The sequence below is a fragment of the Electrophorus electricus genome, chromosome 2 (genome assembly GCF_013358815.1).
Source record: "Electrophorus electricus isolate fEleEle1 chromosome 2, fEleEle1.pri, whole genome shotgun sequence".
In the NCBI taxonomy this organism is placed as follows: domain Eukaryota; kingdom Metazoa; phylum Chordata; class Actinopteri; order Gymnotiformes; family Gymnotidae; genus Electrophorus; species Electrophorus electricus.
The window spans coordinates 9,272,432-9,298,249 of NC_049536.1; the positions used below are offsets into that span (position 1 = coordinate 9,272,432).

The window sequence follows — 25,818 nt, forward strand, 5'->3', positions numbered from 1 at the left end:
TTAGAAATACAGCCTACACACTCTTTAATAGGCAATATTTGTTTAAAATACACTCTTTGTGAGTGTGCATTTAGAGACTACATGTTTTCATGTACGCCTACAATTTGCATTTGTCATCCTCCAATTCATATTTAAATTTGTGGACTTCAGAAAGACTATTGGCTGCACATAGGTGCAATAATATCAGCGATACAATTTATATTACCATGTTAATGTTGCACTGAGAATCTTCTGCCACCCACATAAAATCCAGTCAGCAGTGGTCCTGCTGTCAGAACCCAGTAAAAGTATCCACAAGTAAAGAAGTGGGTAGAAGATAGCTGACAAATTGTGCAGGACAGTGGATGGGCTACAATCAGTAATTACACACCTCCACAAAAATGTATAAAAATGGTTTACCTAATAAAGTGAGCAGTGAATTCAGGTACAACATAGGTTTTAATAATGTACCTGGCAAATGCATATATTGCTTTTCAAAATAAAGGAAAATTTGAGAACATTATAGGCTCTCCTCATCATATTACTTACAGGAGGAAGATATGTTGATTGTTGTTCCTATTAAAGACTTGTAATTTGTTGATTTAGAACTCAAACTCAAGTCAGTATACTCAACAACAATACATTTTTAAAAGGTTTTTGCTAGAGTTTTGTTGTTGCTGATCTACTGCTTTTATAAGTGCATAAATTTATTTAACCAAAGACTACCTAAGAACAATAGCACTTGTTCTGGGACAACAAGGCAGTGAATGGCAGCAGTCCCCTACTGGAAACATCTTTATGAAAATGACCTCAAGATACTTTAGATCTGCACCAATATACTGTGACATCAATACTGAACAAAACACCACAAAAGACATTCACATTCATCTCCATATTCTGTGTATTGTACATTGGGAACAAGTAAGCAAATACAGTCACTACAGTTATGTTACACTTGAATCTGTGTTCATTTGTGTAACGTATATAAACCCACAGGTTACAATGACCGTTTCAAGGAGTGTTTTCAGTCACTATTTTAGATGTGCTATAAGAGTAAATGCTTAAATAGAACTGACTATGAAATTACTGTTGAGAAATATGTAATACACAGAAAAGTATGTCTTAATGTCTTATTTGTTTTAACTGAAGAAGTCTTTAGAGATAGCCTCCACAAAGTTAGGTGCAGACATGAGAATGCCAAATGTGCAGAGGATGGTGAAGATGGAGAAGGCCATCAGACAAAGGCGATCAATAACCGCTGCTGCAAACTTCCACTCATTGCACACGCTCTCGTCTTCATCCTGGCTCCGGAATCTCTTTGCTATGTACCTCACTTCCTCCAGAATCTTTGCCAGTTCTGTCTCTGAAGCCCCTCCCACAATACTCCCAGAGACTCCGCCCCCGGGCAACAGCACGTCCTCCTCGCTGGCCCCCATGAGACGCCCACAGAGCACACCTGAATTAGGTGAGGCAGCATAGTGGACCCCTTCCATTCCCCTGAAGCCGATATAGAGCATGTTGCTGCTGGTAGGCTGCAGTGCCCCCTGACTGATGGAGAGCTCTGTGCTGGAGACACTGCCCCTGTGAAGATGCTTGTTGTGGCAGGCTAAGCGGACGCGCTCATCACCTGGACGACGCATGCGCAGGAACCAGGCACACCAGTTCAGCAGCACCACACGTGTCTGCACCCAGAAGTATAACAAAGGTGAGACCATGCCAGAACAAAACTGAACTATGCCAACATGGGTAATCCAAACATTTATACTCAATGAGCTAACACAAATGCTACAAAAGATGATCAAATGAGAGCTTGTTAAATGAAGAACTTTGTAAGTATAGTGTATCTAATTATGCATTGGCAGTATGAACATTAATCAAATAAACTGCATAATGGCCCTGAGGTAAAATGTTATGCATTTAATGCACCATCTAGATGAGTTTTTTGAATATCAGTAGAGTAATCAATGTAACTGAATCGATGAAGGGTAACCCTGGTCTGGTCTGAGGGGCTATCTGATATACTTGTCATAAAATGACCCCCAGAGCTTAACCAGAGCACATTCTTATTCTCCTCATGGCTGCTTCCAACCAGGATCAATGCACAGGCCCTGTTCTGCCCTGGGACATGTGCTTTAACCTTCAGGAGTTGGACAAAGAGTAAGAGAGGATGATCACTTACCCACTTTGGCATTTTGCCACTGTCTGGGTCACGATGGTGGTATTGTAACACAAGCACTGTAGCTATGACTGATAAGCCAACAATCACCATGGTGGTGGCAAAGTACTGAGCTAGAACACACACACACACACACACACACACACACACACACACAAACACAAACACAATCAATGAGGAAGGAAATGGTTGAAATCCTATTAGGTCATAACATATGTATACAACTTTTCCTACGTACTATACTAGACATACTATATGTATAAACCACTTTAGGGTATAAGTTTAATTTTGTACTTAACTCCAGAAGAAATCACTGATTATCTTTAGAACAGTGGGGAGCTTTTGGACATGAAAACCTTGATTAAAAAAAATTCAAAAGAGCACTATTCAAAATTGGAGGAGAGAATGGATGCTATTTCTCAGCAAGCCAGCTTACTCCAACAAGTGTTGTCCCAAGTCTGTCACTATATTTCCTTTCCACTCAGTTCCTGACTGTTTCTGCCCCTACACCAAACTAAGGGTGAATTACATTTACAGAATTTGGCACCTGTTCTTACCCGAGCAACATACATATATTTAGCAACATGCATATATTTATCAGGTCTATAGGACTGAAAATAACAAATACAGTCAGAGTTAGTCTTCAGACTTCCTTCTCACCATTGACCCTGCTAAGAAATGACACCCAATCATGGACAACTTTACTAACCAATCAGAGGCACAGAATCTGATGTTGCTGGCATGATTTCAGCCACCAGGAGCATGAAAACAGTCAGTGACAGCAACACAGTGATTCCTAGAAGAGAGGATATATCATCAAAAAACTGAAAGGCACATTTTCTTATTACTATTTATATTCCAACAAAGTATATATGTATAAACCTAATCATTTTAAAATCTTCTGCAATAAATCACTCCCTTTTCTCATTCCAGCACTTCATAGTAGTGCGTGGTGCGCAACACCAACCTCACACCTCATGTACTCCAATAGAGTGCCAAGTCAGGGAGAGGCAGCTCCAGCTAACAGCAGTCTCTCAATGGAGGAACTAGTCTGCTTTTGTCCTGCAGCCACAGAGCATGGCTCAGTGCCAGCTTCAAAGAATGTTCCTTAATGAATTCTGGAGTTGATAAACCTCTACAAATGCAAGTGATCTCAACTCATTAACAGTCACGCTTTATTGTGGAAAGATCAAATACATCACTCACCCTGAGTAAGTTAGAAAATAAAATGTTGAGAAATGTTAAGTTTTAGTTATGTTCTGTTAAAAACGTTACTAGTTATAGACCTTCACCTAAATTCTGACAACAACATCCATTCCATTCTAAATATAAATTGCCATTTCCAAGGAAATTCCTACCCTAGCATAAAGATTTATATGAACACACATACAATAAACTCCTCTCCAAATACTTCACTCTCTCACGCATGCATGGTGTGTTTCAGTGTTCTATTCAAGGTATAATATTTTACTGGATGCAATATCTGCTTGTTGATATTGTAGTGAAATACAATGCTTCTCTCTTAACCTCACAATATTTTTGGTTAAGCATTCCCCCCCCCACGCTGCTCTCCTGTGGGATTTTCTGCAGCTGCTATTTTCTCAGCTGAACCTGCCCCCCCCCCCCCCCCCCCACCCCACACACACATTACCCTACCACATCTGTCCTCATCAACCCTATCAGAAAAACACAAACCCAGTTCAGCCACTGTGAAACACTTTAGCAGTGCATAAAATGACATTGCTACTTTTTGGGGTTATTACATTGACTGGCCAAGAGAATGTGTTGACCGTTTGCTTCTAACCCACTACATCTTTATTTTGCATTTTGAGACACATCGCACACTATGTCCCAAGACTAAATTGTATTGACTTAGTAAATTGTCTTCCTCTTAGTAAGACATATGTGCCTGTAGCACATACTTCTTAGACATTCCTCCCGAATATGCTAATGCACTCACATTCTCACAACCATTGTGGTTCTTTTGGAGATTAAAGAATGTGTTTTGAACACAGAATTCATTAAGCTTCACATTATGTTGCCAATGTTTTTTGATGTTTTATATTTTGATGATCAATGTTTCGCATAGATTCAAGTTTTCACAGTCAGCAAGATTTCCCTGTCTGTCACCTTTGTTGTCAGCTTAGCTTAGTTGCTCATCTGAGCTTGCCCACTTTGGTAAAATGATTACTTTTTCCAAAGACATCATGGTGAATTTAAATAATACAATCCAAGCAGAGAAGTCCTTGGAGAATCCAGCTAGTCTGCACTTTTGTTCTATTTTGGTTATATCTCCAAAAGCACCTGAATCATGTCATAAAGTGCTTTAGGAAGTGAAACTCTCATGCACTTTATTTTTTATGTAAATTAAAACACTTCATTTCCAGTATAACTGGCAGGCCAATTATAGGATGTATTATAGGAAGTAGAATAATAACTGACAGTTATATATGCTGTGAAACAATATTGGTGTCCTCTGTGTCCTTGTCATTATGCTTTTGTTTGGCTTATTAGAACTGTAGTGCTTCCTCAAGTCCAAATACTGAACAAATATCCACTCTAAAAACTGGCCCAAGTGTATGACATGGACACCATGGAAAGAGAAAGAAAAGGAATGTGAGTGCCGTACCCAGTGAGATCTTTTCTCCTGAGTCAGCGGGCAGCAAGAACACCAGCAGTGCAAGAGTGGATATGAGCACGCAGGGGATGAGCAGGTTCAGGCCATAGTAGAGTGTCCTCCTTCTCATCACCACTGTGAAGGTAACGTCAGGGTAGGGCTCCTTACAGCAGTCATAAAACCTCTCATTCCGCCGTCCAGGGACCTCTAAGATACACACACACACACACACACACACACACACGTACACACACACGTACACACACACGTACACACACACGTACACACACACGTACACACACACGTACACACACACGTACACACACACACACACACACACGTACACACACACGTACACACACACGTACACACACACACACACACACACACACGTACACACACACACACACATACACACATATGTACACACACACACACATATGTACACACACACACACATGTACAAACACACACACATGTACAAACACACACACACACCCATATGTAAAAACACACATACACCCATATGTACAAACACACACACACACACACACACCCATATGTACAAACACACACACACACACACACACATACACCCATATGTAAAAACACACATACACCCATATGTACAAACACACACACACACACACACACACACACATACACCCATATGTAAAAACACACATACACCCATATGTACAAACACACACACACACCCATATGTACAAACACACACACACACACCCATATGTACAAAACACACACACACACACACACCCATATGTACAAAACACACACACACACACACACACACCCATATGTACAAAACACACACACACACACGCACACACCCATATGTACAAACACACACACCCCCATATGTACAAACACACACACCCCCATATGTACAAACACACACACATATATGTACAAACACACACACACACACACACATATATGTACAAACACACACACACACACACACACACACACACATATGTACAAACACACACACACACACACACATATGTACAAACACACACACACACACATATGTACAAACACACACACACACACACATATGTACAAACACACACACACACACACACACACAAACAATACACACAGGCATAATGGGATTTTTGTTCATCAGCCCACAAAATAGCACAAGCAGCCTTAAACCTATAGCAAAAACATAGGCCTCTAACACAGAACACAGTTGCACTCATACTACCCAACTAGACTGAAAAACAAGGTTTTGAATAACTTGTAGACTCAGCAAAATTCATAAAAGAACAGGCTTAATCTTTGCAACAACCAGTATAGCAGGAATAATCCAATTTCCTCAAGCATGCCTGTGCCATCCCATGGTTTTTAATTATGTGGGTGGTCTATGGCCCATTGACCAAGAGCATATGTTCTTTCCCTTCCATCACATCCTGTCTAATTTCCGTGTGCAAATAGGGGTATTTAATCTCCCTGCTGACCACCAGGTAATCCTTTAATCGGGCTTTAGCATAGCTTCAACACCAGAAACCCACAACAGTACTACAAAACACAGTGTTTATGTTTCTGTTGTTCTTAATATCCATTGCTACTAAATAGTGAAATCGATTAGTTACTAAGTGTGTTAGTAGCTGATTTGCCATATAGAGCCTTTAAGTGTATGGTTTCCACTCTTATAATGACTACTGCTCAAAACACTATGCTAAATTCTAAGCATACACACTCCCATGCCCAAATTAGCAAAGATGTCAATTCATCACTCAGTCCAATGATATTCATATATGCCAAGAAGAATGTTTAATTATCTCTAATTTGACATAATTTCCCAGGGACAGCATGCACAGCTGATGGCCATTGTTATCTCCACATGACATTCTGCATGTTTATTTCCGAACAATAAAGACGATCCGGTCCCTACTAAAGAGATCAAGGGGATAGAAATGTCATTGCTGCATCAGGGGATGTTGCATAAAGGCATTCTGTGGAAACAGTTGATTAGCAGGTTGGGAGCAGCCTGCAGACTGGCACTGTGTGAGATCCTGTGGAGTTACATTTTGGCCAGACTTGCAGGACTGGCCCCTCGAGCTTCCCTGCTAAATATGTCAGCACCCTGCTGAGTCACTCTGCAGAGGATGGGAAGCATGATACAAAGGTCGAGGGCCTGCATCTGTTTGTTATGTAAGGTCTGTTTCATTTTGGTTAACAGTCCTGAACATGCCTGAGGGTTGACCAGTAGATATTCAAGGAAGCCAGTTTAGCAAGCCCCCTTTTTAACCTTGTGTTCATTGATTTTGATGTAGCATATCCTGTTATATGTTCCAGAACATTTGATTAGAATATCGATAACTGAGGTCAATAAACACTGAGTGGGCTGTTCTTAAGTGAGGCACGTTCATGGTGAACTCATAATCAAGGGAGTGCAAGTGTCAAAGTGGAGAACTCAAAATATTTTCAGTGTATACATATTATGAATAGATTAAAAACATAACATGGCAGCATCAGCAAAGGAACAAATGTTTGCCAGGCAAAACAAAGCTAAACATTATATACCAATGAGGGTGTCAAACTGTGAAGTTGCATAAAGCTTAAGTCAACATTTTCTAGGCTGTAATAGCTTAAACTATTGTTTAATAATTTGGCAATTCCTGAATAGATATATTATTTCATTCCGTTAACTGAACCCTAAATGAAGTTAACTGAACCCTAAATTATAAGTGTAGGCTTATAACTGGATTTTACTCTCTCACCAACAGGAACAAGTTCTGTTTAGCAGGGGTCCTCAAACATTCCAGTAATCAAATGGCATGAACAGATTAATATATACACAGTCCTCTTAGGTTAAAACTAGATGTTAAAATATTGTCCTTTCAAAAGGGACACACCCTGTGCAAATTTGTTGCACACCCTAGGCTTCCAATAAAATGATTCATTGACTGAGTCTGGCCATTTGGCTTAAACTCTGATGATATGGGCAGCACAACAGTGGATAAGAGAAATGAGCTGCTGTAGGCACATTCTGAGAAATGAAGCTTTAAACTGGAAGACATTCTGTCAACTGGAAGGCAATATCCTGTCATTTGATTTTCTAGTCACATAATCATTATTTTCGAAGTTGTAATGAGGGTTCTGTGTGTGCAGCCTATGACACTTAAAAATACCTAAATATGCTAGTTATTAGTGGTGTTTAGTTGCTTGTTGCCTAAAGCCTTTGCACAGACTTCTATTAAAAATGGCAGGCCTGTGACTCTGTGGAACTCATCTTAAATTGCCCTCACATGTTTCTGGCCAGGATACATGACAAAAATGTCCTGAAAAGGAGTGCTAGGGATATAATGGACCAACATGTAGTTGTTTTACTATCACAATCATCATCTCCTTTATAAAAAGAAAATCTTCAAGTGTTTTAAAAAATCCAAAAACAAAGTCCAGTAAGGCATTCAATTGGTACCAAACTGACGATAAATCTACAATTTGTAACTGAAATGTAAGGCTAAAGAATTTCATCCAAATAGGCTATGTGATTGACTGTGCTGAAAAAAGTTGAACAAAGTGACTAATTGGGGTCTAATTAGTCTCTTATGATGTAAAACTTTGTGACACCTGTTTACTTCAAGTAAACTTTCCATAGCGCAGTGTAGCTTTAGACTGCAAGTCGTCATAGTAACAATCCTATTTTGATTCTGATTTTACTTTCTGAAATAAAAAAATACCAGAACTCTGTGAACTATGTGAATTAGTCACAAAATATCTGGACTATCTCTTGGCCTACAATTTCAACCTCATATCTGACAGAACTAATGAGAAATCTGTACCAGTACGCCTACCTACAAGATCCCACTCCCCGTTGGCAATGTATCCTGTGATATCAGCCTCTAACATCTGCAGATCTAGTGACCAGCCACCATACGTCCATGAGCCGAACTTCAGGTCACACCGCTGGACGTCGAAAGGGAACCAGCGCACATCAATGTAGCAGGTGCTCTTAAAGATACCTGGACAAGAAGAGTCTGTTTAATTAGCTCACATACAACAGTGGGAAATTATTTAATGGGTATTAAAACTGATAGTCTGCACAAAATGAAATAAATGAGAGAACAGGAATAGTCAGAACCAGATATATATGATGAAGAGACTTCTGAATTTTTATTATGTAGCACATTACTGAGCCACAATGTCTATTTACATAGTATGTTATAAAACACACAAACACACACACACACACACACACACACACACACACACACACACACACACACACACACACACACACACACACACACACACGCGCACAAAAGAAGCCAGATTTAGAGAGCAGAACAGCAAATTCTACTGCCTGAAAGGGAAAGCTTTTACCTGAGATTTGAAAAGTAAAATTGAAGGTGGTTATAGAGAGATGAGGGTGGTTCAAAATTTAGGTACTGAATCACCTGTCACTCATTGCATTGTGAGCATCCTGCTGCCTGAAGACCTAAAGGTGGAGAATCTTAGAAAAATAGACAGGAGCAAGGCTGCAGTGACTCCGAATGTAATAAAAAGGAATGTGTACTGAATATGGGAAGAGATCAGTAATCAGTATAGTTTATGAACAATGGTGGTTACAGACACAGACTGCCTAGTGTGTGAAAGTACTCCAGCAGCTACGTTTTGAATTAAAAGTTTTAGCAGAGTTTTTAAAAGAGTTTTAGCAGGTAGACCAATACCTTGAGTATTACAATGTAAATGAATGAGTAATGAAGTGATGATCAAGCGTTACTCTGCGTGCTGACATTACACGAGCTATGATTGGCCGCATGATCTGGTGATTCACTGCATGTGCCTCTGAGGACACATGTGAAAGCCAGGAGTCGGCATCAATGTACAAACAATAAATGTGTTTATTCCAGGTTAGTAATGAATCACAACTCAAGGAAAATTCTAAAAATGAAGGTATTCCTAATTTGAAATGCAACATAGTAAGAAAACTGTTGCTCCCAGGGCCACTGTCTTCTCTAAAAATCAAACAAGACTGCCACTGCCTAAGCTACTAAAAACCGAGCCAAAAGATAATGTCATGACTTAGCAGTAACTTATATCTTAAAGTGACAGTACTCTGAAGGTTATGAACATGATCTAAAACCTAAAGTGCTTTGGCTCCCACACCCTTAAGGCCATCATGGATTTTTTGGGTTGTGTTTGTTAGAGGCATATTGCTTTAAAAGGTGTGGCTTTAAATATGAGCTTGGAGGGAGGTGCCAGACCTCACTGTTCAGCCTCTTTGAGGTGTCATGGGCTTAATTCAATGAAACACAGATGAAGGGATTTGCCTACCTGATGACCTCTGAAAAGAGCTTGGGAAATTGGGGTTGCTGTGATGAAGAGAATAAACAATGCCCTACACAACTACGTCAACTGATGTTAACAGAGGAACTGGATAGTCTGGATTTTTTATTTGGTGCCTACTAGTGATACAGTTATCAGTGTTTAACCAAAGATAGTTTGCATCCAACCACCATTTCCAATCGGAAATGCATACCATCAACCCCATGGAAATGATGGAAGATTCCTCATTAGTAACTGTAGGTGAATTGGCATCTAGATATAATGAATCTCATCTGCAAGACTGCAAGCTAAAACCAAGGCTGTTGATGAACTGCCCTAGAGTCATGTATATGACACAAGAGGGGATTGTAAACTTATCACTGGGGTACACCATGAGTGACCTGGGCAGTGGCGTCCAGTGTTCTGCTGGAATGGTAAGATCTAAGCCATTCTAGAGCTGTGCTAGTAATTTAAGGAAAGATGGAAGAGACGTACGCTATGATTTACAATACCAAAAGCCATGATCCTGTCAGAGAGAAGACTATTTAGCAAACCAGCATCAACAAAAAGCAGGAGGTCACTAATAACTCTCAAGAGAGCAGATTAAGTAGCATGATATGAATGAAAGGCACACTGAAAAGGCTCCCAATAGAAAATCTCTAGAGAGCAAAGCCATCATTATTTCTATCACTTTAACTAGAAATGGTAAACAGCAGGTTAGTCTGTATTTGGCAAGAACAGTAGGGTGAAGGCCATGTATCTTCAGCACCTACAACAGCAATTCTTCAGTGCTGAAAGAACAGAACAAGTAGATGTGAATTCATTAAATGTGCAACTGGTGCGGAGTTGCCAGACTTGAGAAGAAAAACTTGGACAGGATCAAGCTGAAGGGATGTAGGACTCAATTTAGTAATTAATTCAGAGGCATTGATGGGATCTACAGTAATGAAACCAGTGAACAAACTGTCTAAAGCAGGTAAAGGGGTTTATTGAGAAAGGAGTATTTGCGGAGCAAAGGAAAAATGTTGAGATTTTTCTGACAATCTTTGAAGAAATCTAGAAAAGTGTCAAATTGCTCAGCAGTACTTGGAGTAGTTGAAATATGGAGTGTGAAGAGTTAATCCTAAACAGGATTCTGAGACAAGAGCTGCCAAAGGTCATAACAGAAAAGTAACAGAAGGGCTCCCTATATGTAAACGTTACCAAGATAAAGCTGAATTGCAAGCAGCCAACTAGCAGCCTTCAGAACTCTTAGTATGGGAGCAAACTATGTAGAGGATGGTGTAGCTGGAACCAGCCTGCTCTTTAATGTGACATAACCATTGAATATACGTTGTTGAAATAAAATTGTTATAGTATACGCTCATGGCACCAGTAGACAAAAATGCAGAAATGTCAGAGAGGCAAAGCCTGAAGAAAGCCAGAAAGTAATTAGGGTCAACAGACTTTTGTAGGTTCGACAGATAGGAGATAAAGTTTTTTTGAGAGTTGTAGGTTGGCTTTCTGTTGCCATATTCAGTGAGTCAATGATTAGAAATACCAACTACAGATACAGGGGATGTCTGCATGCTGTGTAAATTGAACACAATCCAGTGCAGACATAAATGCATTAGAAAATGAGCCCAGTACTTTGTAAAATCAGATGGTAGGAAGGAGGCCAGTGAGGCCCATTGTTCTGGGCATATTTAGGGGGTGATATATTAATAGCAGCAACAGTTTGAGGAATAATCAACCATCAGAATCAAGTATTCAAAATATGTTGTAGATTTTGCATATTTATTGCATCTTGGCCTTTAACGTGTCAAGGCTAAAAAGGCAGGATACTGATACATTAAGTATTTTTGAATACAAAAAGAAAGAAAGAAGGAATGAACAAGTGAATATGAGGGAGAAAGAGCTCAAACTGGAAGAGGGTGCATAGGGCGAATGTGCTCCTTGATGTAAACTGAACATATCCCTCATAAGACAAATGTCTATGAATTCAATTTGCTCCCAATCAGTGGGCAGCTGCAGAATGTTCCAGTCCTGTCTCCTTCCGTCATGCTGCGAGCCATTCCCGTTATCCTGTCTCCTTCCGTCATCCTGCGAGCCATTCCCGCTATCCTGCATTACTTTCCCCAAACAATAAAGGCTTCCAGATCTTTGTTAGTGGCAAGCTGTGTACCGAACATCTACTATAAACGCTACCCATTTTGCCTGTATCCAGTCATGCACTTCCCTTACAGAAGCACTGATATATTTCTGTTAGGCAGAGTGCTTGTGCCAACATCAATTTCTGTCAGCATTGGGACTTTTTTTTCTTATCAACACTGTCAGCACAAAGCTGATGGGTAGAGGTTACAATAATTATGTGTATGTGTGTGTAAGCGTGTGTATGCATGTGCATGTGTCTGTGTGCATATGCGTGAGTGCATGGTATGTGAGAGAGAGAGAAAGAGAAAGAGAGAGAAAGAAACATGGGCCGATAGGTGAAATCCTCTAGGGCAATATGGGGATAAAGCCTGGAGGGCACTGAAGTGACATTAGTGGCAAATGGGCTGAGCCTCATGGTCTAGGTGATTTAAACAAGGAGCTCAGGATCCATGCTCCTCTCAGTCATTCTGTCTGCAGCATGTCTTGGCATTTGTTTAGCAGAGTGCCATGTTCATGTTGTGGAGAGCCACAATACTGTTCAGGCTATGAGCATGAAGGACTTGATGAAGCAGTAAAAACAATATGCTTTGTTTTGGTCTTCCAGAAATGTAATTTGATAATTTGATTCCAGTTTGATCGTATACCTATGTTCAATTAAAATGTTTGTTTCCCAGGTCTACCATCACTCCATCAGTCCTAATGACATTCTTAAAGGTTGTAAAACATATTTATGTTTTTAGTGGTGACCACACTATAGATTGGATAAATAATACAGCCCATAGTTTGCAGTGCTATTGTTTATAAGATAGAGAATCTCACTAAGCAAAAGAGATTTTTATATTTTTCTTAGGCCTTCAGCATAGTTTCTCCCCATTTTCAGATATGTCAAGAATAGTCTGGAAAGGTGTATAGATGTGCTACAATTTCACCATGACTACACAGATAGCTGTGTTAAAACAGTACCTCAAAACAGCATGTAAATACATCCCCTCAAACAAGTATCTTGAGCAAAGTTAGACCTATGCTGGGTGCTGAAGGTCATATAAATCATCTCTGAGTTAAAGTACAATCAATATTTGTACCTTGGCAGTTTTTGTTGTTTTGGCCACAACTCTATAGATTCTTTAGATTTGAAATGAAGCAATGACAAAGAGGTTAAAGTGCAGACTGCCAGTTCTAATTTAAAAATATGTATGGGTAAGCCATGCAGGGAATCACAGTTATTTATGTATATTACATAGTCCTCCTATTTTAGGAGACACATTTGTAAAATTGTAAAATTTGGTACAATTGGCTGATCAGCAGGGTCTCAATGCAACATTACTTTATGTTCACAGAGCTAATACTAGGGTTTATTCTAGATGTGCCATTTGCATCTGGAGTGTTTTACTTTTCTAAACAAGAGGACTAAAGATCACTGGTAGTAACACGACATCAACAGGCCAAAAAATCTAAATTAATCAGACATAGCTAAATCACAATGCATATCAAAATCAATAGTTCGTTATGTTTTTGTGATGCATATTGTTAATTCTGTGTATAGGAACACCTTGACTTTTCAGGTCAAACCAAATGCCTATAAACAAATGCCCATGTTTTTCTTAAAAGGGGACGGGAAAAACTATTTTGCAGAAGATCAGGATAACACTATAACCTGGAATTTGCAGCTGTGTTCCAGCTATCAGAGGTACACAGGAAGACAATATCAGGCAAATCAATGATTAATTCTTCCTTTGTGTTATGAATTAATAGGAATTTAATGAATTCATATTCTTATATAAGAAAACAATATAAAGATAATATAGAGTTATGGGAAAATAAAAAATCCACATCAGAGATTCAGCAATACCTTTTTTTGGGGACAAATATTTACTTATCTATTCTTATATTCTAGAAGGTAATGTAACTTCCTGATGACACCACTTGTCATGGGTTTGTTTTTGTTTTTTTTGTGCTGTACAGGCAGATACCACCGAGTAGTTTACCAGGTCCAGAGCACAGAACAAAATAAGGAAGCTCAAAAGTAACTTACCTGGTGGCAGATACTGGCAGTGGCCAGATGAGTTGACCAGAACATTGGTATGAAAAGTAGCATCAAACCTCTCGTCAGCACTATGTAAAAATTAACACAAACACACACAGGTTAGCACTTAATAAATGTACACATCTAACCTTGCAGCTCTACAAAGGCACCAAGGATCATTAGGTTTTCTGATGGCCAGAAAATCTGCTGGAGCCACACCTTGGAAGCAGTGGCTTGAGGCTTTATTTAAGCCACAACAGGCATGAGATAGACTCAGTTTAAGGTGTTACAGAGCCCACACAGCAGACAAGAGATCGACTCTGCAGCCCTGATGCAAGAGCTGGAGATAGCAGCACCTGCTCACACAGCTAGCATGTGCCTCGAGCAGAGGCGGAAACAAACACGCACGCACACACGCACGCACGCACAAAGGATAGAGTAATGACAACAAGCAGAAGAGAAGCACAAGGAGAAGAGAAGCGATGCCTCACACCTCTGCTTCCCATTTCTCTTCTTCTCTCTCGGTCTTGAAATGATATGAAAGATTATATAGTTGACACAACCATCTGATTTAGGCCACAGCAGACATGTTCATCCATTTAAGAAACTGCAGTTGGTAAATGGAGGGCATGGCATGTCCATGTGAAACATTGTGTAAAAATGTAAAGAGGTTCAAATATTGTGCCGTTATGAAAACTACAATCTAACTAACGACTGTATTGCTTTCAGACCTAAACCCATGCACTAAACCTCTCCAGTAAATATCTTTGACATGCCTTTGGATCCAACCCATGACTACATATCCCTTTAAAATGGAAACTGATACACAGGAATACCATAAGGATTTATACAGTTTCCAATTTCAGTTTAAAAGCAATTTGTTGCTGCAACCTATGTAGCAAGTGTAGGGTTGTAACATAGAAGAATGATGAAGAGAGACATCATTGATGAGGAGAGACATCATTCATTAAAGAAAATGCACATAATAAATGCAGCAGCAGTCTTTATTGTCTTTGGGGAACTTATATCTTGTTTCTGTACAGTTTTACAAATGTGAAACTAATTTTTCTTTCATATTTGAGCACAAAAGCTCTACAAAACCTCTCCAGACCATCTTCAACCCATGTGTTTTGTTACAGTGGTATTTGGAAACTGTGTCTATATCTATTTTGACTATTCACTTAACATTTAAATACAACTGACTGATGGTTTGATCAAAATTTTATTAATATGTTAAATAAGATGCTACCGGTCTATAAATTGTTATTGTAAATATAAACTGAAAGAGAAAAAAAAGACTACAGGATGTTTTAGTATGGCACAATTGTTTTATATTTCTTTCTATATTTGCACCATTTTCGTTTGTTTCTTTGCTTATAAATAAATGGAAATAAAAACAAGCTAGGATGAGCTGAGGAGCAGACTTTGATGTTCTACCTGTTATACAGAAGAATATCAGGCTTCCAGATCTGACTATCAGGAAACCTCACGTTGGTTACACCAGGATAGTCACTCATGTTCCACTGCAAGTAATAATCCACCCAGTACTGAGGAGGGGAAAATGAGGGGGATTAAAGGTTATTATAGGAAAGCAGTCTTAAACCCATTCTCAGTAGCAAAAGATAAGGAGCATACAGGTACAAACCCAAAAGCATGCACAGAGAGTAAAACTGGTAAAAGGCATCTCCTCATAAAAATTCATTTCATTCTCAGTGACATTATGATTCTCTGTGTACTGGGAATTGTTTTTCTCATGGGAGGCAGGGCTTCTGGTAGAGAGGTGGTGTTTCCTGGGAATTCAAAGGTTCTCATGCTCTTTAAAAAAAAATCATTATATAATGGGTAAAAAGAGTATAATTTAAATATAATCTGTTTGTTTAACTGTAGAGGAAGAAGAGTTAAGGCCTGGTGTGGTCTCTAGTCAGTGATAAAAATTGAATTTAAAAAATGATAAAAATGTATCATTTTTAATTTATTTTAATTTATCTGTCTATACGAAAGATATTTAGTAAAACACACAGATATAGTCAGGGTCTCAAACAGTAGATGTCCATACTTCACCAGGCTATGGAACACATCACTTCTGATGGGGAGCAGATCAGATATCTGAGTCATCTGTGGTATAGCCCCCAAGGATGACCTCACATCCATGAATTAGAATTCATTTGAAGCATCAGTCTAGGCAGTGGCCTGGTCTAAGTCAATTTCTTTAATATCATATCTAATGACATAATGTACATCTGGAATGATGCTCGGTGGGTCTGGTGAAACTTGGAATATTTGTAATGGCTCATTCTTTGAGAGTAAGCTGCAGAAACATGACCATGCAGTGGACATGTCTCAGTGCGAAGGCATGCGTTCTGGTTGTTTCATAATCCTGTTTTGTGACTATGCCCTGCAGTGATTGTTTTTAGTATATATTGCACCACTCTGTTTGGAGTCAGAATGCAGAATTGGAAGCCCTCCCACAAATACAGTAAATCTACCCAGTAGCATGACTGAGAAAAGCAGAGCTCCAGGTGGTGGGGATCTGCAGGTAGGCTATGTCAACTACAACAGAAAGTCTGAAAAGAGAGATATGAAGCTTTTGTTTTTTGCAGTGCCAACTGTTTGATTTTTCACTAGCAGCCAGCATAATTATCACTCTCCATCCCTGACACATTTGAAATGCCGAAATAACTGACTGACATTTGGAAATATATAATCTCCTAGTTCTAAATATACCTAGCAATATTTAGACATAAAGACTCACAAAAAAGGCTCCAAAATACAATTTTTTACAGGCCATACAGTATAATTTATAGGCCTTATGTTTTTTGGATCACATAAAAAAAGGAGACAGGGAAGGGGGAAAGAGAGAGGGAAGAGAGAGATAGAGAGAGGAGAGAGAGAGAAAGAAAGCAGAGAAGGAGAGAGAGAGAGGGAAAGTGGAGAGAGAGAGAGAGAGAGAGAGAGAGAGAGAGAGAAGCAGGAAGGGATTAAGAATCTTATTAGCCTAGCTTTATTTCACATGACTGTTTAAGGTGGTAAGAATTCTAGAGTTGTTTTTTTTTTTTTTTTTTTTTTTTTTTTTTTTTTTTTTTTTTTTAAACAAACAGTGTAGGACCAATAAATAATCAAATTTGTGTGCATCATTCAAAAGCTACATTCATAAACAAAATGTGTACATAATCGTGTGTATATTTGTTCCTTGAAGACTATGTGATGCTCAGAGGAGTCACAGGCTGAGGGTTAAACAAACAAACAAACAAAAAAAAAACCCTTTATCCTTAGATCATAAGTAAATAGCCCTAACCAAACATTTTCACAGAGGCACGAGAAGACTGGAAGTAAAGTCAAGCACAGAGAAGAGAGAAGTTGGAGAACCAAACTACAAAAATGAGAGGCCACCTATTTTATATTTCAGTTGTTGAAACAGTATCTTTTTTGCCCTGTGTGTAATCCATAATAATCTGAGGTGCTTTCATTTGCTTAATGCAGCTACTCTTACCTGACTAGTAGTCCTTGGAGCCTAATTTCTGATTAGTTATTCCGTTGACCCATTATAAAAAAAAAATCAACAAAGATAAAGATATACATATATACACATAAAGAATTCTATTCTAGGATTAGTGCACAGCACATCTCGACAATATGCATGGCAAAACCCCTTGCTTCGTCTGCTCTGTTACACAGATCTCAGCAATAATAACTGCCCAGCTCAGAGACTGCCATCATGTTTACTGAATATGAATAAAGGTAAGAGGACATACCAGTTGTAACCAGATATTCGTTGTCAGAACTTGATTCTTTTCATCCTAGAAGACAAATATATATATATATTTATATTATATTTATATATAATATATATTTCACTCAGATGGCAAAAAGAAATCATATTGAGAATTTGATGTCACTGCTCCAACCTCTTTGTAATCTATACAATGAACTGGAAGAAATGTTCCCATAGGCAGGCCTGGCGTCATATCACCTGATTCCTTAGCACACTACAATACCCAGCAGGCTGTTCATCACCCAAACCAGGACTCAACCAATCAAGAACGTTACATCAAATCATCATCATCATCACCAGAATATTGAATTCACCTGTGTGTCATTTAGAAACATGTATATAAACTTGTCTGACAGTTTATGATATTGCAAAGAATGGCTTCCAGTGTTTTCTGATCTTACTGAGCATTATTTCCCTGATTCTACTACTGTGTATCGTACCTTCGATTTACTGTTTCTCGTGTCTGATTTTTGCCTGCCCCTTTTTGATTCTTCTGCCTAGATTTTTGGATTGTCTTTCTGGTTTTGATATGGACTGTTTTCCCACTATTTGAGCTACTCCCAACCATGCCCATTTTGTTTCGACCATTTCCCACCATGTTGAACTACAATAAAAGCCACGTCTTTTATCCACAAGCATCTGATTTGTGCCTGGCCCGTTACAGAATACTTCGCCTCCATGCAGATGGCGGATTGGGCTGCCTTGAAGCAAGCTTTGACCAACCAGAGTCAGCTAATCAACCAACACCAACGGGTGCTTGAGGGTTTCACACAGTCAATGGATACAATCGCCAAACAACAAGCATACCAACAAACACAAATGTCGGAACTAGGACAATGTCTCAGAGAACTCACCTCCCAGCTGCAAATGATGACTACTCCTTCTCAGTTCATTCCCATACCAGCACCTAGTACTGCTGCAATCAGTATTCAACCAACTTTCCCCGTGAATAAACTTGAAAAAATATGATAGCTCCCCAGACAAGTGTCAAGGTTTCCTGTTACAATGTTCATTATACTTCAATAGCCTTCCACCCTTTTCCAATCTAGCTAAGATTTCATTCATTACCTCTTGTCTTACCCAATCTGACAAAAGCTCTAGACTGGGCAACTGCCATCTGGGATAACGTACAAACAGCATCTTATAATGATTTTATCGCTCAGTTGAAGGCAGTGTTCAATTACCCACGAGGGAAGAGCCTGTGGGGAGATACTAACCAAGTTACGCGAAGGCCATCGTTCTGTTCTATGCATGAGAGTTCTGTGCTGGTGCTGCAGGTAGTGGATGGAATGATGCAGCATTGATCGTCACTTTCCGGAAGGGTCTCAATTCAGAGGTCTTACATGAACTAGCTTGCTGAGATGATGAATTAGATTTGAATCAGCTTTTAGCTCTATTTATCTGTCTGGATCATTTTTTTCAAGAACAAAAACAGTGTAATGCTAGCGGTTCTCACCCCACCTGTCCCTCTCCCAGATATAGACCAGAGCTTAGATAGTGGAACCTATGCAGTGTGATTCTTCATCCTTAACCGGAGAGGAGAGGCAGCGCAAATTCCAGGAGGGTCTCTGTCTTTACTGCGGAGCCTCAGGACATGTTGTCTGGGATTGTTGTCTTGGACCCAATCGATCCTCTTTGCTGAGCCACAGAAGAAGTATGCAACCCACATCACAAAACAAGGTAGTGATCTTATATTTATGGAATTTAGCTGATGCTTTTATCAAAAGCAACTTACAATTATGACAAATTGAGTGTTAAAGGCCTTGCTCAGGGGTCCAAACAGTAGCAACTTCGCAGTGGTGGGGCTTGAACCTCAATGATTACAAGTCAAGTACCTTAACCACTGAGCTACTTGCCCCCAAGAAAAATGATAGTTAACTTTCAATGTTGGGCCTCATGCACCATCCTCTGTGTTTACAGCCTTAGTTAATTCACGAGCCAAGTGCTTCCCCTGCCTGCTCTGGATGGATCACCAGTAGAAGCTGGTTCCATATAACTTCGCACTACATCCGTAAAACTCACCACAAGTGCACTCCATTCAGAACTCATCTCATTTCTGGTCATAGAAGCCTCATCATTTCCAGTCATTTTAGGTCTACCTTGGTTAGAACAACATAACCCAAGCATATCATGGCCCCGGAAGGAGATCACTCAGTGGTCATCTCAATGTCTGAGGAATTGTTTGACATTTCCTGTTGTTCGGTTATGTTCCACCACTGTAGAGATCCCTGCTGACAACCAAGCCTTTTCCTTCCCTCTCTGTATAGTCTTTAGTAAGAGGCATCATCCTTATGCCTATTCCATTGAGCTCCTGGAGGGAGCGGTATTCACTAAGGCTTGTATTTACCCTCTCTCCCAAGAAGAAGAGAGGGACATGGCTCAGTGCTTCATCTATATATTCTTCCAAGGCTTTATTCAGCTATCCACTTCCCACATGGTGTCGGGCTTCTTCTTTGTGAAGAAGAATGACTTTGGTCTTCGCCCCTGTATTGATTACAAAAATCTCAATCAAATATCCAAGAAATAGACATACCCACTACCTCTTATTCCCGTCGCTCTAGAACAATTACAAGAAGCCAAGATCTTCACTAAATTAGACCTCCGTAGCGCTTATAATTTGATATGGAAAAAGAAAGGTGATGAATGGAAAACCACCTTTATTACCACCAGAGGTCACTATGAGTACAAAGTCATGCTGTACGGTCTCAGTGTGGCTCCATCCATCTTTCAGGCCTTCATCAATGATATCCTTCAAGAATACATTGGAAAATTCGTTATTGCTTATATTGACGACATCCTCATCTATTCCCTTGACATTGAAATCCACATACAACATGTACAAGCGGTATTAAAGACTCTTCTGGGTAACGGGTTATATATAAAGGGAGAGAAAGGAGAGTTCCACCTTCGAACTAAGAATTGTCTAGGATACGTGATCAGCCATGATGGAATCACTATGGATGATTAGAAGATCGAAGCTATCATCCAGTGGCCTGTTCCTGTTACCATTAAACTCCAGAGCTTCTTGGGATTTGCAAACTTTTACCAACGCTTCATACAGAATTTTAGCAGCATTGCAGCTTCTCCCACAGCTCTCCTGAAAGGAGCAACGACCAAGCTATTTTGGAATCAGAAGGCTGATCAAGCATTCAGGAAACTGAAAGAAGCTTTTACCAAGGCTCCCATACTTTGACATCCCAATCCTTCCATTCCATTTGTCATGGAAGTTGATGCTTCTAACATCGGGGTAGGAGCTGTATTTTCACAATGATATGATAAGTTCAAGTTACACCCAGTGGTTTATTTCTCCTGTAAGTTATCACTGGCAGAATGTAACTATGGAATAGGAGAATGTGAACTGTTGGCCATTAAACTGGTTTCTTCGTGTTCAATTTGCAGTCAAGGCAAGATGCCTAATACCCACCCGCAGGAAAGCTCATGCTGCTTCCCATACCAGAAAGTCCTTGGTCTCACATCACCTTAGATTTCGTTACTGACCTCCCTTGTTCCAAAGGTAACACTACTGTCCTCACTGTAGTTGATCGTTTCTCCAGGGGTATGCTGTTCATTGCATTCCTGAGTATGCCTACAGCCTTGCAAACTGCGGATGCCTTGTTTAATCAGGAGTTCCGTATATTTGGCATCCCAGAGGACATATTATCAGATCAGGGACCTCAATTCACATCTTGACTTTGGGATTCCTTTTTTGAACATATCACGGTAGCTATTAGTCTTACATCTGGCTATCATCCACAGTCAAATGGTCAATGCGAGTGAACTAACCAGGAATTGAGTAAATTCCTACATTGTTTTTGTACAATCCATTAGACTGGTCCAAGTTCCTGTTATGGGCAGAAATTGCCCAAAATTCACTTACTAGTTCATCCACTGGCTTGACTCCTTTTGAATGTATTTTAGGTTATCAACTTCCAATGGCTCCATGGACTTCCATCTCAGCTGATATCCCCACTGTGGATGAGTGGATGCAGCGGAGTGAAAAGATATGGGAGGTAACACATCAGCGTATCGAATGAGCTTTCCTAAAGAGGGGAGAACCCGATATACCAACCTGGTGACAGAGTGTGGCTCTCTACACGGGACTTCCGCAAGGTCATGTCACAAGTTAGGTCCCAAATATATCGGTCTATATGAAATTACCAAGCGCATTAATGATGTCACACATCAACTCAACTTACCTGCTCACTTTCGTGTTTTGAGGTCATTTCATGTGTCCCTTCTTAAGCCTATTGTTCTAGGGTCTTTGGATGAGGTCTCTTCTGAGGTCACTCCTTCTTAACTGATTGATTATGAAGACACTCCGATCTATGCAGTATGCATCATTCTGTAATCTAGGGGTGGTTCGCTGCAGTACCTGGTAGATTGGGAGGGGTTTGGTCCTGAGGAACAAAGCTGGGCTCCCCATTGTGATGTACTGGATCCCGGTCTCCTTTCGGACTTCCATGCAAGGTTCCTGGAAAGGCCTGTTCCTCGCCCTCGGGGTCGACCTCACCGCCTTCCTGCAGTAGATTCTCAATCGAGACCAGGGTCTGCCATGAGGGATCTGCCTACTGAGGGTCATTACGTGCATCCTCGTACCTCGGCCGTCTCAGACTCTTTAGAGGGGGGTACTGTCATATTGCCTTAGCACACTACAATACCCAGCAGGCTGTTTGTCACCCAACCCAGGATTCAACCAATCAAGAACTTCACGTCAGATCATCACCACCCGAATATTGAATTCACCCGTGTGTCATTTAGAAACATGTATATAAGCTTATCTGTTCATCACGTTGCGAAGTATTGCTTCCGGTGTTTTCTAAGCATACTGAGTGTTATTTCCCTGATTCTACTACTGTGTATCATACCTTGGATTTACTGTCTCTCTGCTCCTTTTGGATTCTTCTGCCTAGATTTTTGGATTGTCTTTCTGGTTTTGATATGGACCGTTTTCCCACTATTCTAGTTACTCCCCATTTTGTTACGACCTTTTTCCACTATGCGGAACTACAATAAAAGTCCTGTCTTTTATCTGCAAGAGTCTGGTTTTTGCCTGGCCCGTTACACCTGGTCAGAATGCACAGAATGATATGGGACAGGCTTGCAGCCTTCTGTGTGAATTTGGTTGTTTCGGTCATATTAGAATAATGTAGAAATAATGCAGAAAAACATCCCTTTAGAAGAATGGGGCAAATTGGGTGATTTAAGAGTCTTGTTACCATGATGTTCCCTGGGCATAACACAGTCATCCAAAAAACACAAAGGTGATGTATTCGGAAATTCTTCTGAAGTGCTCCATTTGTGTTTGTGTGTATAGGTACGTTTTCACATCTTCACATAATCTGAGACCATATTATTAATGTTTTACTAATCCCAACACCCTAAATACTGTTTAGTAAATCAGGATGTGAAACATCAATTTATATTGCTGTATATTATCAGATTATAAGAAAATTACTGTGGAATTTAACAGAGTGTTACACACAGAGAAAGTGCCAATATTCATGATCCCTGGGAGAAAGAATTTTGTATGCAGGGGGATGAGAGAGAGGGAGAGAGAGAAGTGTTTTCTCTGCTGTTTACATGCATTGCCACTACATGTTCATATAAACATTAAGATGTATATCTCTATGATTTCACTATCAGTTTGTCTTGAAAGGCAGTTGTTGAAACGTTGAGACATGCTTTAACTTCAGTGCAAATGTAAGTCTCTAAGGGTCTATAAAAAGAGATTGATTTCTTTTAATTGTTTCATTGTACTATAATGAGTCAATCAAAAGAAATCAATCTTGTGACTGACTGTATAATGAGTGTGAATGTTTAAACGGCACTTTTGTGTGTCATATGTCTGGTGTCCTTGGATAAATAGTAATATTATAGCATTAAGGTATAGCAAGTGTTGATATTTCTGCCATGTACTATATATGCTTTATTAATATGTATGTACTTACTGCAGCCATGATCTGCATGAGGCTGAAGCTGTAGCAGACAGGATCAGAGTTGTGTATGTGGGTTTATGCCTACTCACCACATCCATAATCTGCATGAGGCTGAAACTGAAATGAACAGTGAGAGAGTGTGAGTCGTTGTAGACGGGTCTCTCCAAGGGATTGTAGTTCTTCATCAGATCCTTATATAGACGCCGCTGGTGCTCCCCCTGCAAAGATACTGAGTTCCACACATGCATGCACACACACACACACACACACAAGAAATCAGGAAGAGGCAAGAAGAATGCTCAGAGTGGAATGGAAACATTATTTTCTTGCATTGCACAAATTTTATAAGCACAAATTTAGTTATTTAAATAAGTAAAAATAATACATTTACAAGGATTCTACCACTTCGCCAACATTCTGAGTCAATATTTTGTAAGCAAGGGACCAAAACATGCACCATTCATAGAAGGCATCACTTCAACACCCAGGGCAGGTGGCAATATACTGATCTGGGAACAACAACAACAACAACTGGCTCCTGTGGACTTGGGCACATAAACATATACCTACACTGCTTTGCAAAGGTAATGTGACCATAATTCCTGTAAGTGTTCCTCTCTCAGCTCTGAAACCCCCAACAGTATAGGAAGAGCAAAGAATGTGAAGCAAAGGGTCAAATTTAGGGTATATGGGAGCCAAATGGAAATAAAGATTACTAGGTCAGCTATTTATAACTTTTTGTTGTTCCAAACTGGATTTGGAACTGAAAAACACCAAGTGATCGATCAATGAAAGCATCTAGGCTGGACTGTTGTGTTCCACCAGCTGACTTTATTGAAGGAGGGAGCTAAGCTTGGTGGATAAGAAGAGCAGACTTATTCAACGGTCAGTTACCTCACAAGGCCCTCTATGGGCAAGGAAAGGAGATTTAAAAAGTCCAACCTTCTAATTAAGACCAAAGCTGAAGCAACGGCATTAAGGTGGTTGATACCAGTATTATGATTCTTTTTAATAGGTTCAATACCCTCAAAACATGAAAAGTCTTTAAGAGGATTTTAAGAGAAGATAACGTACATATTATAGGACTACTTCCTTTGAATAAAATAAAAAGTCAATTACTTGTTTTTCTTTCCATCTTTGTGTTGAAAAGAAACAATTTGAAGTTCTATGCAATCCAGGCACATTTACAGAACAAAATAAATACTACAATCCTTTAAAAATCAGGAATATCCCAAAGTAACCTGCACGAGCCCATAATATTTCTTGTGAATCCCACTCACAGAGTATTCAACCGGATTAATATTTTGCCATGAACTTCTGAACATTGCAAGATGGACATTGTATAATAATAATAATAATAATTATTCTCCAAGTCAGCCTATTTTAATTGTACAGATTATCTTATATCGACACAGCATAACCAATGTTAAACAAAGTCTTAGAAATAACTCTTTTTATCGCATTTGGATGAATTTGGTTAATAACACTTTAAACCTACCGTGCACCAAGAACGCAGTGGTCACAAAATACACTGTGAAATGCGTTGTCCCCATCGTCGCCAAAGCGGTCAAAAGAGCGAATAAAGGTTCGTCTGCTGAAGGGGCAACTCAATAGATGTATAAAACTAAAAAGATACGCCGCAACGCGCAGGTTGCCACTACCGGGGACATAGGGTTGACGAGTCCGTAATTTACACTCGCGGACCACCCGCCGTCTTCCAGCTGAACCCTTGAAATGAAAATAGAATTCACGGGGCTATAGCCATGTGTTAGTGATAACGGAAAAAAAAGTAGTCATGCTGGATTAGCATGGTGATCTATAAACCATGTGCGTCCTCATTCCCTCGTTGGCGGAATTTACACATTATGCTGCTTACTG

General features: G+C 39.7%; 1 protein-coding gene across 2 annotated transcripts; it reads right to left on the reverse strand.

Moving 5' to 3' along the window:
* Positions 1 to 862: 862 nt before the first annotated feature.
* On the reverse strand, positions 863 to 25,778 carry LOC113583653 (neuronal acetylcholine receptor subunit alpha-7). 2 transcript variants are annotated; one of them, XM_027020088.2, is made up of 10 exons: positions 25,439 to 25,778; positions 24,030 to 24,169; positions 17,985 to 18,029; positions 15,670 to 15,779; positions 14,242 to 14,321; positions 8,603 to 8,770; positions 4,785 to 4,979; positions 2,865 to 2,951; positions 2,159 to 2,268; positions 863 to 1,661 (listed from the first exon to the last, which is right to left on the reverse strand). In XM_027020088.2, the coding sequence occupies exons 1-10, from the start codon at positions 25,491 to 25,493 to the stop codon at positions 1,119 to 1,121; spliced, it is 1,533 nt and encodes a 510-aa protein (XP_026875889.1). In that variant the 5' UTR covers positions 25,494 to 25,778; the 3' UTR covers positions 863 to 1,118. The 2 variants fall into 2 exon arrangements, with proteins under 2 accessions (XP_026875889.1, XP_035376074.1); XM_035520181.1 differs by lacking the exon at positions 17,985 to 18,029.
* Positions 25,779 to 25,818: the final 40 nt, after the last annotated feature.

Excerpts from the sequence above, each read along its gene's own strand:
- LOC113583653 (XM_027020088.2), bottom strand. The coding sequence starts at position 25,493 with ATGGGGACAACGCATTTCACAGTGTATTTTGTGACCACTGCGTTCTTG. Across the intron at positions 4,980-8,602 it reads CGGGGAGTGGGATCTTGTAG|AGGTCCCTGGACGGCGGAAT; the intron begins GTAGGCGTACTG and ends TGTGTATCTTAG. Across the intron at positions 2,269-2,864 it reads AGATTCTGTGCCTCTGATTG|CTCAGTACTTTGCCACCACC; the intron begins GTTAGTAAAGTT and ends TGTGTGTTCTAG.